This window comes from Peromyscus eremicus, chromosome 10 (assembly GCF_949786415.1).
Source record: "Peromyscus eremicus chromosome 10, PerEre_H2_v1, whole genome shotgun sequence".
In the NCBI taxonomy this organism is placed as follows: domain Eukaryota; kingdom Metazoa; phylum Chordata; class Mammalia; order Rodentia; family Cricetidae; genus Peromyscus; species Peromyscus eremicus.
The window spans coordinates 9,393,933-9,411,883 of NC_081426.1; the positions used below are offsets into that span (position 1 = coordinate 9,393,933).

At 38.6% G+C, this 17,951-nt stretch overlaps 1 protein-coding gene across 13 annotated transcripts in view; it reads left to right on the forward strand.

Moving 5' to 3' along the window:
- The window catches only part of Ehbp1 (EH domain binding protein 1), a 275,408-nt gene that overhangs the window by 141,742 nt on the left and 115,715 nt on the right, over window positions 1-17,951 (forward strand). For all 13 annotated transcript variants that reach the window (XM_059275363.1, XM_059275366.1, XM_059275368.1 and 10 more), the window contains one exon: window positions 8,081-8,264. In XM_059275363.1, the coding sequence (XP_059131346.1) occupies window positions 8,081-8,264 (184 nt within the window). The remainder of the gene's footprint in view (window positions 1-8,080; window positions 8,265-17,951) is intronic.

Here is a 17,951-nt window from a genome sequence, read left to right on the forward strand (position 1 = left end):
CACATCTTTAATCCCACCACTTGGGAGGCAGAGGCAGAGGCAGAGGCAGAGGCAGAGGCAGGTGGATCTCTGAAATGGAGGCCAACCTGGTCTATAGAGCAAGTTCCAGGACAACTAGGGCTAAAAGAGACTCTGTCAACACAGAGAGGCCCTGTCTTGAAAGAAAGGAAGGAAGGAGGGAGGGAGGGAAAGAAAGAAAAAAAAAAAAGGTTCAAGCCAGAAGACAGTGAGGTGAATTTCTTTAAATACGGAAAAAATAATAATAGTAATTAAAAAAAAAAAAGGAGCCTGTTAACACAAATTTGTCTTCCCATCCAGAATCTGAAAGGATTTGTTTTCATCATATTTGCTCTGTTGCTCTGAAAATTGTTTCTTGAGAAAAACCTTCGGGCAAGAATTTCCATTAGAAATTTGACTAAATATAAAGGAAGAAAAGGCATAGAAAATGTAAAATACATTAGTATAAGTATAAATGACATGCCTTATTTTATTCTCTTTAAAATAAAACTATTTGGATCTTAAATAATATGTTCTTAGTTTTATAGCACATTATTAGTGATGTGTATGCTGGCACTGAGTAGAGAAGTGGGCCAGGAAATGTGGAGTTTCATTATAAGCTTCCTGGACAGTGGGACTTGAAAATAAATCTCTCTCTTTTTTTTTAAAGATAGCATAACTGTGTGTGTAGAGAATCACAAGGAGTCCCCACAAAGGTACTAGAATTAAAAAGTAAATTAACATGGTTGCAGGATAGAAGATAAATATACAAATTCAATTATATTTATTTATAATGTCAACAACCAGAAATGGACATTTAAAAATACCATTTAGAGTGAACAAGAATGTAGCTCAGTAGAACCACTTGTGCAAGGGCCTCCGTTTGAGCTCCAGCACCAAAAAGAAAATAATAATTGTAGAAGTATCTAAAAACAGAACAAACCAACAAAAGTGATAGATGAGAACAAACACGATCAATACCTGCATACTGAGGACCAAGTACTTCTGAGAGAATAAAAAAGTAAATCAAGGAGAGAAATACAATGACTGTGGTTCAGAGAGGTTCTTTTCCACAAGATCTAAAAATTTAGTTCTGTATTAGAGTTCAAGAGTATGGGGAGAGAGACAGACAGAGGGGAGGAGAGAAAAGAGACTATTGAGAGAAAATAATTAGGGAAGTTGACTCTTGGTTATGGAGGCTGAGACAACCCCCATCCGCTGTCTGCAGGCCGGAGGCCTTGGGATTGCCTATATCATGCTGCTGGTCCACATCCAAAGGCTCTAGGAACCTGTGTGGCCACAGGTGCAGGTTCTGAAATTCAAAGACGAGAGAGTGTGGGTATTCAGATCAGGGTTGTGGGAGTGACAAGAGAAAAGACTGGCCTGGCTTCCTATTTTTCTTCTGTGCCCTTATTGAGGGGAGAGCTCCATTCTCAGACTTGCATGCCATCTTCTCTGGGAACACTGTTACAGACATACCCCAAGCAGTTCTCTGCCAGTTCTGCAGCCAAGGTGATACCTAGAATATTCACCACAAGTACTGCCTCAGTCAGAATCCTGCTGTGCTTCTTTGAAGTACTTGGGAAGGTTTTGGAAGCAGATACCCAGAAATAGAAGGGACTCAGAATAGGAACTTTGACAAAACAGAATTTGAGAATATACTATTGGATTTTCATTTTAACTCACTTACCAAAGCACTGTAATATTGTCTTAAAGATAAACTGTTAAGGAGATGGAAGGGAATCTATAAATAAATCCATGTATGTACTGCAGGTGATTTGTGGAAAACTTAGCAATGACCATCAATTAGAAAATAATCTTTTCAAGAAATAGTGCACTAATAATTATATGGCCATCCCTTAACAAAAATAACTGTAAATTGTACTTCCCACTATATACAAAGTGTAACTAAAAATGTAACATAAACTTTACTGATCTCTAAAAACATTAATCACATACTTATCTTTCAACTCAACCATTCCATTTTTGGGTATTCACCTAGGAGAAATGAATGAAAATGTATATAGAAAGACTTAGAAGAATATTGCAAAGGTTTAATTATTCTAATAACAAAAGTGGGGGGCGATGAAATGTCTATCAGTCAGCAAATGTGTAAGCCATAGTCTATGTAATGGAATTCTACCTATGAATAAAGAGTAAGATATTATTGATATGTTACTGCACGGCTGAATTCATATCATCATCCTGATTGAAAGAAGCCAAATCACAAAATGTCTTATTATAAAATAACATTCTTTAAACATTCTGGGAGTGCAAATTTCAGTGAGAGAGAGGGAATAAATCGTGTTTGTGTCAGAGCTAAGGCAGGAGAGACAAAGAGGGGTCTTTTGGAAAGGTAACTTTGGCAAGAATAGAATACTGTTTTCTTACTGTGGTGATCAGTTTTCACACTTGTATGAAAACTTAATTGTACTCAAGTTTGGACCATTCATTGTATATTATCAGCACTTAAATTTGTTTTAATAGTAACAAGATTTTCAAAGAGTATTATAAGAAATAGGGCAATGAGTCATTCCTTGTCTAGAATTCTTGGGCTTGAGGTATCTTTAATGTAAATCATTGGTAGAGGGCAGAGGAGATCTGTAAAATATTTAATCATAAATAATATAAACAATAATGGTATGTTTACTTGAACTGAGTCTCTGCTTTATTTGGAAAATGAACGTTAGTCGTTAACATTAAAATATTGGAAAAAAGTATTATTCCTTAAAAATGTAGTTTAATAGGAAAAAAATCTTTAAAATAGGAGAAGTAAGTTGAATTGACTATGATCAAAACAAAAACCTCATTTGATAAATCGAAATTTGGAAATTTGATTTGTGTATGGGAGTAATGTAACCTTTCTACTATGGGGTGGTCAGCTCTCCTCATCAGAACTGTGTACTTCCCAGAGCTGCATTTTCCAATAGGCATTATTTTAGTTGCTAGCAAGGAGCAACAGAATAAGTGTCTAGAAACCACATTAAGCTAGCAGTGATTGGAAGTGTAGGGACTTAGGAAAAAGATTATTTAAGGGAACTGTAATGACCACCTTTAAATATTTTGGGGCTTTCGTTTGATAGAATGAGAAATTTGATTCTTTTTATGTTGCTCTGGAACTGTGTTTCTAAACCATACTCCCTTTTACACACACACACATACACACAGAGAGATATCTATAGACACACACACAGGCTCGCATATAGATGTACACACATGAACGCACAGGTATATACACACTTGCACACATGGGTACACACACATGTACACACAGGTAAACACATGTACACCTATGTACAGGTGTACATACATACACAGGGCTGAGAAAGATTCTTACATGTGCTTTATGACCCTGTGGCTACATTTTGAGAAAACTCACATCCTTACATACTTAGAGTAACAACATAAAAATCATCTTATTCCAAACCCAGGTCAAAAAATTGGCTCAAATTATTATGCTTGTTTTCTTTGAACAGCTAATGTGTGATCAAAATGAAGTTTCTCATGGGCGGTGTAGGTGCTGAGTAATAGCCACACACCTAGAGTACTTGAGTGTAAATGCAAACTTTAAGTACAAGTATTCAGTCATTCCCAGATGCGTGGATATTACACAACATATACATACACACCCTGCTGTCTCCTATTAACAAATTAAGGAGACAGCAGTGTTTATTTAAACATTTTAAATGCCTTTGTAAAAACTGAAGTCAGAATACTAGGTGTTTCCTTTTAACCAAAGCCAGCCTTTTAAAGGTGTTCTAAATTGCTCAATCGCCTGGGGTTAGGAGTGGGAATCCATAAAAAAGCCCTCTTTTAAAAAATATGCACAGACGGTCTAAAGATTGCATTTCCACTAGTATATAGCTCCCAGAAGAACTTAGGTGGTATTTATTTCTTAGTCTTTCTTGTCTTTTCTCTCCAGAAGTTTGTAGGTGTAATACCAGTGGCACACACCTTCCATATTTTGTCCTAACTTCAGTAATGAACGAATGACCTTTTACCAAGTAAAAGCTTCTGTGACTCATCCTCCATTACCATGTTCTTCCTGTATCTTGTGACCTAAAATTGTATAGGTCGCCATCAACAGTACCAAGTCCTTTGATGTGTGAGATAACCTGCAGTGCCCAGCATATCCGTCAGCACCAGGAGAGGTGTGCCTTTGCGGCTTGTTAAGCTGTATCCATACACGAAGGGACTGCCCAGGTTTCTCGGTGTCTGTGTACTGTTCCAGTTTATGTGGCAAAATGGAAGCTGATAAGGCTTAGGCCATTTACGATGTTCCTTTTAAAGATCCATATCCAGTCATTTCTGGTATGATGTGTGTCATTTTTTTCAAGGCATCCCTGAACTGAGTTTATTCAGATACATGTCCGTTTTAATTAAAAATTTTTCCAGTGAAACATTTGCAAAAGAAAAAGACTACAGATATTATTATACCCTTGCTTTGTATTTTCAGTATATTTTGGTTAATCCTTCTTGGAGCTAACTAACATTGGTCATTTTTCTATAATTCCAAACAATAAATATAATAATATTTAATTTCATTTAGATTCATGTTTGTATTTTTCTACTTATAATATTTTTCAATGGACAATAAGTTAATGGTATAACTAACCTATTACTCAGGTGTGCATTACAAAGATAAAAATTCTTTTTTGTTCAGTGATACAGAGAATGCCAAAATAGACAAACTCTTCTGCCACCCTATGCTCAATGACAAGTTTAATAAACTGTTTTAATAGAACACACAAGATCTTTGGAGCCATACAAAAAGACCAACTTTGTGAATGATGGGCATAGGGAGAATTTCACACCGAAGGTATCAAAAGTAGTTTCAGTAAAATCATAGAAGGAAATTCCCTAAATCTAGGAAAAGAGATGCCGTTGTACACAGGATGCCAGAAACAGCACTGTAAAAGAAACTGTCCGCATCCTCTTACATTCTAAGCATGAAATATTTAAAAACAGAGTGAAGTGAAAGGAAACAGGGAGGGAGCTAATGGCATAAAAAAGCAGGCCCGTCTGAGTAACATCTGGCTTTCTTCCTCTTTCCAGTTTTTAAAAGTTACAGGTTACAGGCCTCAAGAACTCCCAGTCATCCTACCTTACAGGTCCACTGCCCCAGAGTGGGGTTACCCTTCCCCACCCGAGTGGTCACTCCTTCCACCCTCTTGCCTACGCTGACGAGAGAGAGGGTGCACAGTTCCTCCACACCTGGAGCACTTGCACAGTAGTCCACCTGCTCAGCACACACTCCCACAATACCCCATGGATCCCCACTCATGAGGTGAGCGGGTGTATAAAACTACCACCATACTACACTGATGAGGCCAGAGACCATGACTTGGTGCCTTCCCCAAGTAGGATCACCTTCAGTTACCTCATCAAATCAATCTGCATCCCGTTATATTCAAAACATGAAATACCCCAGAATACCAAGAGTGGATTAAAGAAAAAAGGGGACTGGGAGTGGAAAGTGACTTATAAGGCAGGTCACCAGAATCACAGCTGATTTTCTTCCCTTTTTTTTTCAGTTTTTAAAACTAGTGCATTCCAATAATTAAAATCATTTGAACAACAACAAAAAAATGGCACTCTGACTAAACTGTGTTTCACCAGCTGCAGGAACCTTGGATCGTCTTGAGTTTCACTGTAGATTTCAGCATATATCCCACCAGCATCTTCCTTCAGCATGCATTCTTTCCCTTCCTTGGTCATCAGAAGGCGGGTGGGAGATGAAACCTGGCCTCTGTTGTCAGCAGTTCTGATGTACAGTCATTTAAACCTGGTCCAACCTCTGTATCCTACAGAGTTGTGGTGGTTTGAACGAAAAATGGCCCCTGTAGTCCCTAGTTGGTGGAACTGTTTGGGAAGGATTAAGAGGTGTGGCTTTGTTGTAGGAGATGTGTCACTGGCAATGAGCTTTGAAGTTTTAAAAGCCCACGTCAGGCCCAGGCTCTCATCTCCTGCTCTAGTACCATGCCTCCCTGCCTGCTGCCCTCCTGGCCATGATGGTCATGGACTCATCCTCTGAAACTGCCAGCAAGCCCCCAATTAAATGATTTCTTTTGTAAGTTGCCTTGATTATGGAGTCCCTTCACAGCAATAGAAAAGTAACTAAGACACAAATTAAACTCCTAAAGAAGAAGTCATGTCAGAAGGCAATGCTTGTGAGATGTGTAGTGGACACTGGTAGAGCTTGCCCCATTAAGACTCACCAGCTTGCCTCTGCTGTTCAGTCATTTCTTCTGAGAGTAGAGGTTTTTCCCTTGCATTTCTGTCTTCTTCAGTTTCGACTTATCACATATCTCAATCTCAACCATCTAGGTTGTCAGACCTGGTTTTGAAAGCAGTGGAGCAGGGTACATGATGGAGAAGAGTTGGATCTGCACAGTAGCCCAGTGGCCACAGTGGAGTGTCAACCGCTGAGGTTTTTAATAGGAGCTCTAAAATCCAAAGGACATGGAAGGGTGCATTTCAAGCTCTAGAGTCACATCTGGCGTCCATACTTTTACTTACCACTCTGTCATCATTGAAGGAGAAGGAAAACTTTCTATGGCAAAAGTAGGTTAAAGCTGTTTATGACTCCTAAGCCAGTTCTGCAGAGGACACTGGACGAAGTAAAGCTCGAATCCAACAGGAGGAGAGAGAACAGAAAACACACAAATTCACAGAGACTGAATGATAGACTATGCATAGTGATTTGATCACTGGAAAAAAGTTTAAAGTGCTCCTAGAATCATGAAAATGAAAACAGCTTATCAGATCTATAGGATACAATGAAACTTTTTCCCAGGAGGAACATTCAAGCCCAAAGCACCTATATTTAAAAATCATATCACAAAGAACAATGGAATAATGCACTTTACAGCATATTCCAAAAATTTGAACCTTCTGTGACAACCTCTCCTCAACAATTAAAAAACAAAAACAAAAACAAAAACAAAAAAACAGTCCAGACAGGAAGCCATTAAAGAGAATCCTTAAAAATTGTGATAAGGCCGGGCGGTGGTGGCGCACGCCTTTAATCCCAGCACTCGGGAGGCAGAGCCAGGTGGATCTCTGAGTTCGAGGCCAGACTGGGCTACATAGTGAGTTCCAGGAAAAGGCGCAAAGCTACACAGAGAAACCCTGTCTCGAAAAACCAAAAAAAACCAAAAAAAAAAAAAAAAAAAAAAAAAATTGTGATAAGGATGCCAAAAGAAGAACTGGCATTCACTGTTGTGGGATCGTAGGCTAGTGCAGCCACTATAAAATGTAGTGTGAGAATACAGCATAAAAATAAAATAAAATAATAACAAGAAGACCCACATTTCTATTCTATTTCCTTTTAGGGGATGTCAAAAATAGAAACACTCCCCATCTTTAAACATGATTTTCCTGAGGTCCTGCACAGAGTAGTTTAAACTGCACATGGTCTTGTCTTTTAGTACTTTTCTTTTCCTAGCATAATATTTTTATGGATTATTTGGGAGTTTCATACAGTGCACCCTGACCACATTTTCTTCCCAGGTCCACACTCTCACGCCGTGCCCTCCCTGCAAGAAGAAAAAAATACACTAAGTCCAGTTTGTGTTGCCCATATACTCATGGGAGCATGGTCTAGAGTCAGGGTGACCTTGCCACGGGGCATTGAGTCTGGGGGCTGGATCCCTAAGGAAGGCCCCAGGCTGTGCACAGCTCTAGCCCTCAGAGCTGGCCACCCCACCAGCTCATCAGGAATGGCCATCGTGCCTGAGCAGCAGCCCTCACTCGGCGATGACGTGCTCCCCCGTCCTCCCCCGTCCTCCCCCGTCCTCCTCAGTCGCCATCTTTTTCTCGAATTTCTGAGGTCCTCAGAGTTCTGAGGGCTGCCTCCATCGCCATCTTGAATTGAGCCCTGCCTGGTTTTTTGTTTGTTTTGTTTTAAGAAAAATTTTCTAAATCTGGATAGAAATGGGCTAGAAGATAAAAGTCATTATTTCAGAATTTTATGTTTCACTGATTTGGGTTTATTTGAGAAAGCAGTTTTCAGAACTTATTACTTTAGGTGGACATAAACTGTTTTTGAGAGACACTTAATGATAATTTTCCTTTCATTTAGATCAAATCCTTTTTATGAGCCTAAGCCAACTTCTCCAAATAATTTGGTCACTCCAGTTCAGGAGGGGGAAACGGAAAGGAGAGTGAAAAGGAAGGCCCCAGCTCCGCCAGTCCTCACTCCAAAGGCCGGGGCAAATGAGAACACAGTCATTTCTCCAGGGAGAGATCTCTCTACTTCTCCTAAGGTGAGATTTTATACTAAATGAAATGAATGGATGCTTACTCCTCCATACAGTTTGATTCCAGTTCATGGAAGCTGTTGTTAAATGATTTTCTGAAGGTCACTTTGGTGATTGAAAAGTAAAATTTGGGTCTGGAAGGTGCTCACTTGGTAAAATGTGGCTGTGCAGAGTGAGAACTTGAGTTTGTACACAAGCTGGGTGTGGTGGCACAGTTGTAATCTCATCACCGTGGGGTGGGTTTGCTGGCCAGCCAGCCTGGCCTAATGGGTGACACTCTGTCTTAAAAACAACAAAAAACAAATTTAATAACAAGATTAGCCTAGCATGGCACACACCTTTGATCCCAGCGCTCTGGAGGCAGAGGCAAGTGGATCTCTGAGTTCACAGCCAGCCTGGGGTACATAATAGGACCCTCCCATAAGAAGAATAAAAAAGTGTATGGCACCTGAAGGCTACACCCAAGGTTGTTTTCTGGCTTTCATATATCCATGTGTCTATGAATACACACCTGTGTATACACTCCTGTGCACACACATATCACCCTACATGAGCCAGCTCACATGTGTACACATATAAACAATAAAAAAATGTATGAATATGATTCAGGTAAATTTGTTATACTTTACTAAGTATGTGTCTGTAAGCTGATAGGTTTGCATTATGCATTGTATACCTCTTTGGCCTGTTGGTCTAATGAGCTTGTGACTGAATCTGTGGTACTTCATGTACTCGTCCACGGAGCTAATCTGTAACTAGAATTGGGTCTTTAAAGAAGGAATCTTGAAAGCAGCGTCACACTGGTAGCCTGCACTACTCTAAAGGGAGGAGAAGAAGAGACCACCCGTGAAATGTACTGTGAATAGTGCTTCATTACAAAGTGATTAGAAATAATATGCTATCTTTCATGTATAAGGTTGAAAAATTTAGTTTGGGCAAATTTTTCCAGATAAATAACTTTTGGCCGTGGGTATATATATTGTTATTGTATTAACTAATTATCATAGATTGTTATGTTAAAAACAAGATAGATGTCATCCCAGAGATAATAGGCAAGTTGCCAATAGAGACGAGAGTTTTCATTAGCTGGGTGTATGGACATAATCATTTAAGACATGTGGCCATTCAGCCTACTTGAACGTCCTTTCTTCAGCACCGCTCATGCATGGGCTGCCTGCATGTGCCACTGTTCTTTTGCCTTGGGCATGGACACGCGTGTACACACACACACACACACACACACACACACACACACACACACACAGAAAGAGAGAGAGAGAGACTAGAACATAGAACAGTACATTAAGTCACACACAAACAAAATAAATCTAAGAAGGCCTGTGTGGAGGTGTGTGTCTGTGATTTTGTCCCTTAGGAGGCAAAGGTAGAGGATCAGGAAATCCAGAACATTCTTAGACAGTAGTGAGTTTGAGGCCAGCCTGAGCTACATGAGATCCTCTTAACACAAGTAAAATAAACCACAGGTATTGAAGTTTAAAGATCTACTCATTTTCAGAGCATAGCTGTATTAATGAGAAAATTGAGAGATTACCCCCAAAGCTCATTGGCACATAAGAATATCAGTTTTAACATATATTTGGACATGCATACTATGTGGCTCAGAGGAGGGCTAGACAAGAGACGCGCAGGGCACAAAACTTAGAGACTTCCTGGTAGAGTACTGCATGTGTGGACTTGCCCTCTGCATCACTATGTGTGATCGATCGCCTCTCGTAATCTTACACTCCAGCTACCCTATTTAACCTACCTACCTTTCTAGTCCTGGAGCACGGATAGGCCGTATCTGGTTTTTGTTTGATCACATTAAATTTTCGGCATAGGGTCTCAATAGTATAGCTCAGGCTGGCTTTGAACTCATGATCCTCCTGCTTCAGGCTCCTGATTGCTGGGTTATAGGCAGATGCCATCACGTCTAGCTCCAGATAAAACATCTGATAGTTGTGCCTCAGTGCTAATACAACCTTGCAAGCTCAAAGTGCCAGCAACCTAGCATCAAGAACATCACTGAGAATTTTCTCACTGAGGCCAATGAAAAGATAAAAATGTTAATTTTTTAAAGCCCCATGAGAAATACAATGTGTAAATTGTGATATTTGAAAAGTTACTCTTTTAGATCAACTAAAGTAACCAAATTAAGATACTTACAGTTCCCTTAGCTAGGGAAGATTGAATTACTGTTTTCCCTTTATATGCAAAAATTCCCCATACAGGAAAAGCCTATGATTAAGGTAAAACATTAATGACAAATTTGGCATATTTAAGCGGTTAACAAGAAACGACAAACGACACTAATTCTGTGTGCCAGGACAACTTTAGTGTGTACTATTGGTGATAAATACAAAGGCATCAGTGATTAGCTTATTTGTTACATGAGGAAGAGACTGTATCTTCAGCATTTGCGTGGAGTTACACAAACAATGACATAGCCCTTTTCAACTTGCACCATTGACAAATTACCCTGTAATATAACAAACACACCAAACAAAAGATCCATTACAGAGTGCACAGCAGTTCTCAACCTCAGGTGAGTCAAAAGAGGAAACTAGGCTACAAAATTTAAGGTGTGGAAAACTTTAAAGGTCATGAAAGTTCAAACTTGACAGGTGGACAAACTAAAGAGTTAGTGTTCATAAAATTTGGTAGTACATACTTCATTCTTAAAGAAATGTTCATTCCACTGTCTTGCAAGGATCTAAAATGAGTGATTACTTCAACTTCACAAAGAAAAGTTTAAAAATGGGACCAATCTCTGCCATCAAAGAACAAGATTCTTGCCCAGTTATCAGCAATAACGCCCCTAAAGTGTTTCTGTCAACAGAAGTAGTGCTCAGTTGGGAACATATAAAATAAACATTATAGAAACAAGAGAAAAATTAAAACAAATATTTAATTCTTTTTAGAGTGATTTGGTTGACCATTAATAAATGAAAGAGGCAGTCATCACAAGAAGTGATGATCTGAGTTAAAATATTCATTTTGGTTGGCTCTAGATAAAGAATAGCAAGGCATTTATTATATAGTAACCTTTCTGTACATTAGATTTTAAAATTTGAGAAAAATATAACAATTTAAGAATAGGAAGGTGTTCTTAGAGGTAAAGAAACAGCCCTTAAGTTATGGACATCTGCTAATGTAGCAGAAGAGGCGATAAGGCTGTAGCTTGTGGTCAACAGTCGCTGAGCATTGTGAGGGCCTAGATCTCTCACCATGATGATACACATGGTGATAAACACCTTTATATTGCAGCACATTGATGAGGTAGTAGTCAAACTTGAAAGACTTTCTTTAGAATTCAAGGTGGAAAGGGAGATAGAAATTTTAGACGGAAAAATAAAAAATTAAAGCTAAGAGTCAAGACTTACATCCTTTTTATAGGCATTATAAATAGGACAGGTTAGGTTAGGTTTGATGTTTATCAAAGACATAGGATTTATATTGTCTCTGGAGAAAAACTTCAGGCTTTAGATTAGTATATATTGAGGCAGTGAGTAGAGTTGAGATTTCAATCTAGACATACTAAATAATGTTTGACTTTTAAAGGCATGCATATTACTATAAAGAAAAAAATTTAATAGCTTTTTTAACATTAAATTCTGAAGACAGGGAAGAATATTTACAGAAAAAGTAAGTATCTGAAAGGATTTAAAATATCAGATATATTCAAATTCATGAGTTAATGGTACTATAAAAATTGTCTTTGGTAGTTAATAGGACCTTAGCTTATTCACTGTATTAATAAATAAAGGAAAATACTAAGCTACTTATCCTGACTTCCCTTTGTTAACTATATTTCAAGATAATTAAGTAGTTCACAAAGGAAAGTTTTTTTCAATACAAGAATTCTAGAAATAAAGAAAAATATTTTATTAGAAAACTTACTGCTTCATAATTCCTGATGAAGTGATGTATCTATCACTAATTAGCATGGCTGTTAAACCTCTCAGGCTGAATTTTATAAAACATACCAACGATTCAGGCTGCCAATGGGCAGCCTTGGTGATCAGTCTTAATGTCAGTAAGAATCGAATAGCCTTTCGTTTCTTTCTTCTGACCATATAGGCAGTACATAATACCACCTGCAAGTATTCTTGCCAGAGGGCTAAACTGGGATTTAGACAAGCCATAATTGTAATAACTAGCTACCAGTGTACAAGAAATATTGGTGAGCAGAGAAGTACATAAAACAGGATATGAGAAATTCTCCAGGACAGTGGGCTAGATTCATTCAGCGAATGTATAGCTTGACAAAAAGGAAAGACCACTTATCTTTTAGAAATAAATAATGAATTTATTATTTACTATTGTAATGATGGGATTCTGGGATTTGCTCTAAAATGTTGTAGGGGAAGAGGGGAGAACAGGAGTCCTACTTGGAAAGACTGACAAAAAGATTGGAAAAGTGTTGAGAACTTTTGAAGCAGGGTGGTGTTTCCTGGGGAAATCCCTGGTGTATGTTGGTGTTCGTGTGTGTGTGTGTGTGTGTGTGTGTGTGTGTGTGTGTGTGTGTGTATCAGAGAAGAACTCTGTGTGGTCAGGTCTCACCATCTTCACGTGGGTTCTGGAGACTGACCTCGGGTCAGGCTTGCATGACAAGCACCGTTACTCACTGAGCCATCTTAGTGCCTTCGATCCCAAACCATCTAAGATAATAGAGAGCAGGGCAAAATGATAGTGAAGGGGCAGCACCTCTTCCAAACTGATGAGCCATGATAGTCTCTGGATTCAGGAACCTTAGCAAATGTCAGTCAGAATAAAGTAAGTCCAGAAACAGACTGATGAATAAAATCTTCCAGTCTAAGGTAGGAAAGGCAGAGTGACTTGACTGGAGCACTGCTGACTTGCAGAAGAGACAGCTGAGTGACTAGTTTCCACATACCAGTGTGGGCCTGTGAGTGAGCATTAGCAGTATTAACCAGTACTAACAGTCCTCATGCCAGTGTGGGCCTGTGAGTGAGCATTAGCAGTATTAACCAGTACTAACAGTCCTCATGCCAGTGTGGGCCTGTGAGTGAGCATTAGCAGTATTAACCAGTACTAACAGTCCTCATGCCAGTGTGGGCCTGTGAGTGAGCATTAGCAGTATTAACCAGTACTAACAGTCCTCATGCCAGTGTGGGCCTGTGAGTGAGCATTAGCAGTATTAACCAGTACTAACAATCCTCATGCCAGTGTGGGCCTGTGAGTGAGCATTAGCAGTATTAACCAGTACTAACAATCCTCATGCCAGTGTGGGCCTGTGAGTGAGCATTAGCAGTATTAACCAGTACTGACAATCTCAGGGCCATGTATTACTGAGACAGAAGATGTCGGTTGCTGCTTGGATATCAGTTAGCTAAGTGTGTTGTGGATTTTAGGGCAGCATTAAGAGGATAGGAACATAATATATACCTTCTACATAGAAGAGAAAATGAAAGATAGATGTTTTTAAAATGTAATAAAGAGCTCCCCAAAGGGGAGAAATGACATAGAGTAGCTGAAATATTTGGAAAAATGAAATAATATAGCACTTTTAAATTCAGTGATTAATTCATTATGTACAAACAAACTGAATACCAAACTAAAAATTATTGATACAGATTTTTTAAAATTCTAACTTCTATACATCTAAAACAAAGGTATATAAAAAGTTAAAAGACTGAAAAATGATTGTGTGTGTGTGTTTGTATGTGTGTGTGTGTGTGTGTGTGAGAGAGAGAGAGAGAGAGTGGGGAGGGGAGGGAGAGGAGAGGAGAGGGGAGGAGAGGAGAGGAGGAGAGGAGAGGACAGGAGAGAGGAGAGGAGGAGAAAAAAAAACACTAAGAAAACTGGGCTGAAGAGCCATATTAATGTAATAGCATATAGTAGGTTTTAAAGTTAAATGCATTACTAGGTGTAAAGATAGTTATTTTGCCATGATAATCACTTCAGTTACCAGGAAGATAACTTTTTAAATTATTTTATTTTTCATTGTGTCTGTGGGTAGTTAGTGCCTGTGAGTGTGGTTGCCTGAGGAGGCCAGAGAGGTCAGGCCTCCCTGGAGCTGGAGGGCAGGTGGCTGTGAGCCATGCTGCACGGGCGCTGGAAGCACACTCAGGTCCCCTAGAGCACATCCGCTCTCCAACTCTGAGCCATCTCTCCCAGCCTGTCGTTTTCAATGACAGCAGAGCTTCCTATTTTGATAAAACAAGCAGGAAGATGTAAAGGTTCAGTTAGTAAATCAAACCTCCTAAAATACTGGGTTTTATAGCTACAGAGTTTATTTACAAAGTGTGTTCACCTTAGACTCTTAAGCAAGTATTCAAAATTAATCTTGAAATCCACTTACAGCAAATTAATATTGAGATTAGTAACAAAACAATAATTAAGAAACACTTATCTATTTGAAATATTTACATTTTAAGTAACCTGTGAATCAAGAATAAATTATAACAGAATATGAAATATAAAATCAAAAATTTTCGGTTTTACTATTTTATGTACTGATAAGGAAAATATTTATAATCAGTGTGAACTCTTGTAGTCATTTATACAAAGGACTTATGTTTAACATTTAAGCTTAATTCTTGTTTAGTCCTGTTTTTGTTTTTGTTTTAAATGATTCCTAACTTGTAAGGCTTGAAGCACAAGCCTGACATGCTTAAACTTGGAAAGAGAATCACAGTACAGTTTGAGTTAATGCAGCAACTGGATAGCATCAATTACTATATATTCCTGTTGCTATCTGTAGTCACAGCTGTTAACCAGAAGGTTAGGACACAATTTCATCAGTACTGGGTGTTCTCTAACTGTAGAGACGGCCAAGCTGCTGAGGAACATAGAAACTCTAATACCTGGATTATGAATTGTAATCTGAGGATTAATAGTATATACACTGCACGTTGGCTCCATTAACACTATTATCATTAATGACATGTGGGCATTGTCTTTGCAAACTTGCTTGTAGCCAGATCATTTCATTAGATCTTAACCAGGAATCTTTCTGTCCTTTAAAAATTTTATAATTTAAAAATAAGGCTTGATAAAGCTCTCTAATAATGATCTTACTGAAAATGAGACCAAACTGAAAATATATGTGAATAAATTAATAATACTTTGAGAATATAAATTTTAGAGATATTAGACTTTAATAAGTAAATTTGTGGCATTACTTCACAGTAACTATAGATATATTTAAGTGTAAATTCCAGAGTTAGGGACCATTTTCATACCTACACAGCTTTTCAAGCTCAGGAGGTGATTGCTTCTATATACTGCACATAATTTCCAAATTGTTAGAGATTAGTAGAGTGATATAATAGCTTTAATAAAATTATTGAGGTTATTTTTCTAGCACTACCACCAGATGCTGCTGCAGTAAGAATTCATTAGTGTGTGTCTTTAGCTGTTTTTTGATGTACTTTAGAAACATAGCTGGGCTTTGCTTTTTGTCACAGAAGTTTTCGCTTTTAAATCTTTCTAAATTTTGCTTTTACGTCTTTTTATTTTTACTTTGTTTGTTCGTTTGTTTATTCAGAGACAGGGCCTCACTATATAGCTCAGAATGTCTTAGAACTTGAGGTCTTCCCAATTATCCTCCAGGTGCTGGGATTACATGTGTGTGTAATGCCTGGCTTGAATTAATTTATAGTAAAACATCACAAGGAAGCAATCCAAAGACTCACCTCATCTAATTGAATGGTTCAAGATTTCTCTTTCATTTGAATTGGAAAGCAATGTATTGTCCAGTGTATTCACAGTTGAGTGACTGAAAGAGCTTGACTGTAGTGGAGGTTACACATCTGGACACCTGTGTTGACTTACGGAGCCACACAGTAAGCAGTTTTGTGAGTGTAAATCCTGCCGTCACCACTGGAGAAGCAGAGTGGGCCCTGAGCAGCACTCCTGTACAGTAACGCTGTAAGAACCCACTGAACCTTTCTAGCTCCATTGCCCTCCTCCTTTCCTCGTCTGTCATCTGCTTCAGCTGTTGACTGTGATGTTCCACATCGTTACCTGAGGCCACGGTAAATTTATGAGAGCCATGCCTCCGGAACCTTGGCTCGCTCATTTCGTTTTCAGGTTCAGCCTTGCCCATCTTTGGTTTTTTTTTTTTTTTTTTTTTTTTTTTTTTTTTTTTTTTTTTAAAAAAAAAAAACAACCATGATCGGATTTCAGTAGAATGAGAACTTTGAAGACAGTATATAAAAATAGAGTGAAGAAGCTGAAGACAGGGCTATAGATAGGAGATTTTATAATATTTCAGGCAAGAAATCATGAAATAGTGGAGTGAAAATGGGAGCTGGGATTTTGCTCAGTTGGTAGAGTGCCTGTTTCACATGTTTGAAGGTCTGAGTTTGATCCTCAACACTGCATGAACTGGATGTGCTGGTGTGTGCCTGTAATCCAACACTCAGGAAACAGACACAGAAAGATCAAAGTTTATGCCTGTAGAGCAAGTCGAAGGTCTACCTGAGATGCACGGAACCCTGTGTCAAAACAAAATGTGGTATAGATGGAAGGAAAGAATAAATACTATTAATAGACACAAGGAAAGAATAATTTGGAAGGACTAAAGGAGAGAATAAGAATCAAGAGTGATTGAGAAATTTCTTGTTTGGAGTTAATTGGACTATTGAGTTTACTCATTCAAAAATGTTTTAAACCATATGCTTAAAGTAAAGATGTTTAAGACTAAATTTAATACTATGAGGTTTTTGCTATAACTGAAAATTATGGAGTACTCACAATATGCCAGTGTTATATTTAAAAGTCAGCATTTTTAGCTTCTTAGGGATACCATAAAGTGAATCTACAAATATATAGAACAAAGCAACCCATAAAGTACACTGGAAGAGAACACCAGGCAGCAGATGAAAGAGTGTTCTAGGCCCATTAGAAGATGATAGGGAGCAGCAGGAACAGTGTTGGAAAGGGTCTCCAGCAGGTGCATGAGGCCTTGAAGGAGGAAATAACTGAAAAGTTAGTAAGATGCAGTGAGCAAGAGAGCCATATCACGGAGGAGATAGCTCCTGCCTAGTCAGGAAGACTCTTGGGAGACTGCTAACACTGTTGACATTAAACCCATATGTAGTGAACGGTCATTATGAAGTTAGCGTGGGGGGGATGGATGGATGGATGGACGTACGTATGTGTGTGTGTGTGTGTGTGTGTGTGTGTGTGTGTGTGTGTGTGTGTGTGAATGTTGAGGAAAGCTGACATTTTACTTTCTACCCTGTTACAATGAAGGAAGTGTTTGTTCCTGTTTTTTGTCCAACTTGTTCATCAGACTCTACCTCTGGTCTACTCACAGGCTCTTCTCCCACTGCTTTCTGTGTCAGATGTAGTTGTTTTGACATTGCAAGGCAGCCCATCTTAGAAATAAATCAACTTTCTAGACTGTGTCCCTTCATCCATCACCTCGTCTCTTTGCATCTTACCGAGAGAGTTGGCTGTCTTCCTCATTTCTAGTTCTTTGAATCAACTCTAGACAGGATTTCTTTTGCCTGTGTCATTGAAACCTCTCCGGGAAGATTGCCTCTGTCTTGCCAAATCCAGTGGTTGACTTTAGTCCTCTTACCATCTCTGCAGCAGCATTTAATGCCTGTTTTTCCTTTATAAGCAATTTTAGTAGAATTGTTTCCGATGTTATGTTAGCATAGTTCAAAAATTCAAAAACTATGGAGAGGTCATGCAGGATACATGTCCCTTGCTGCT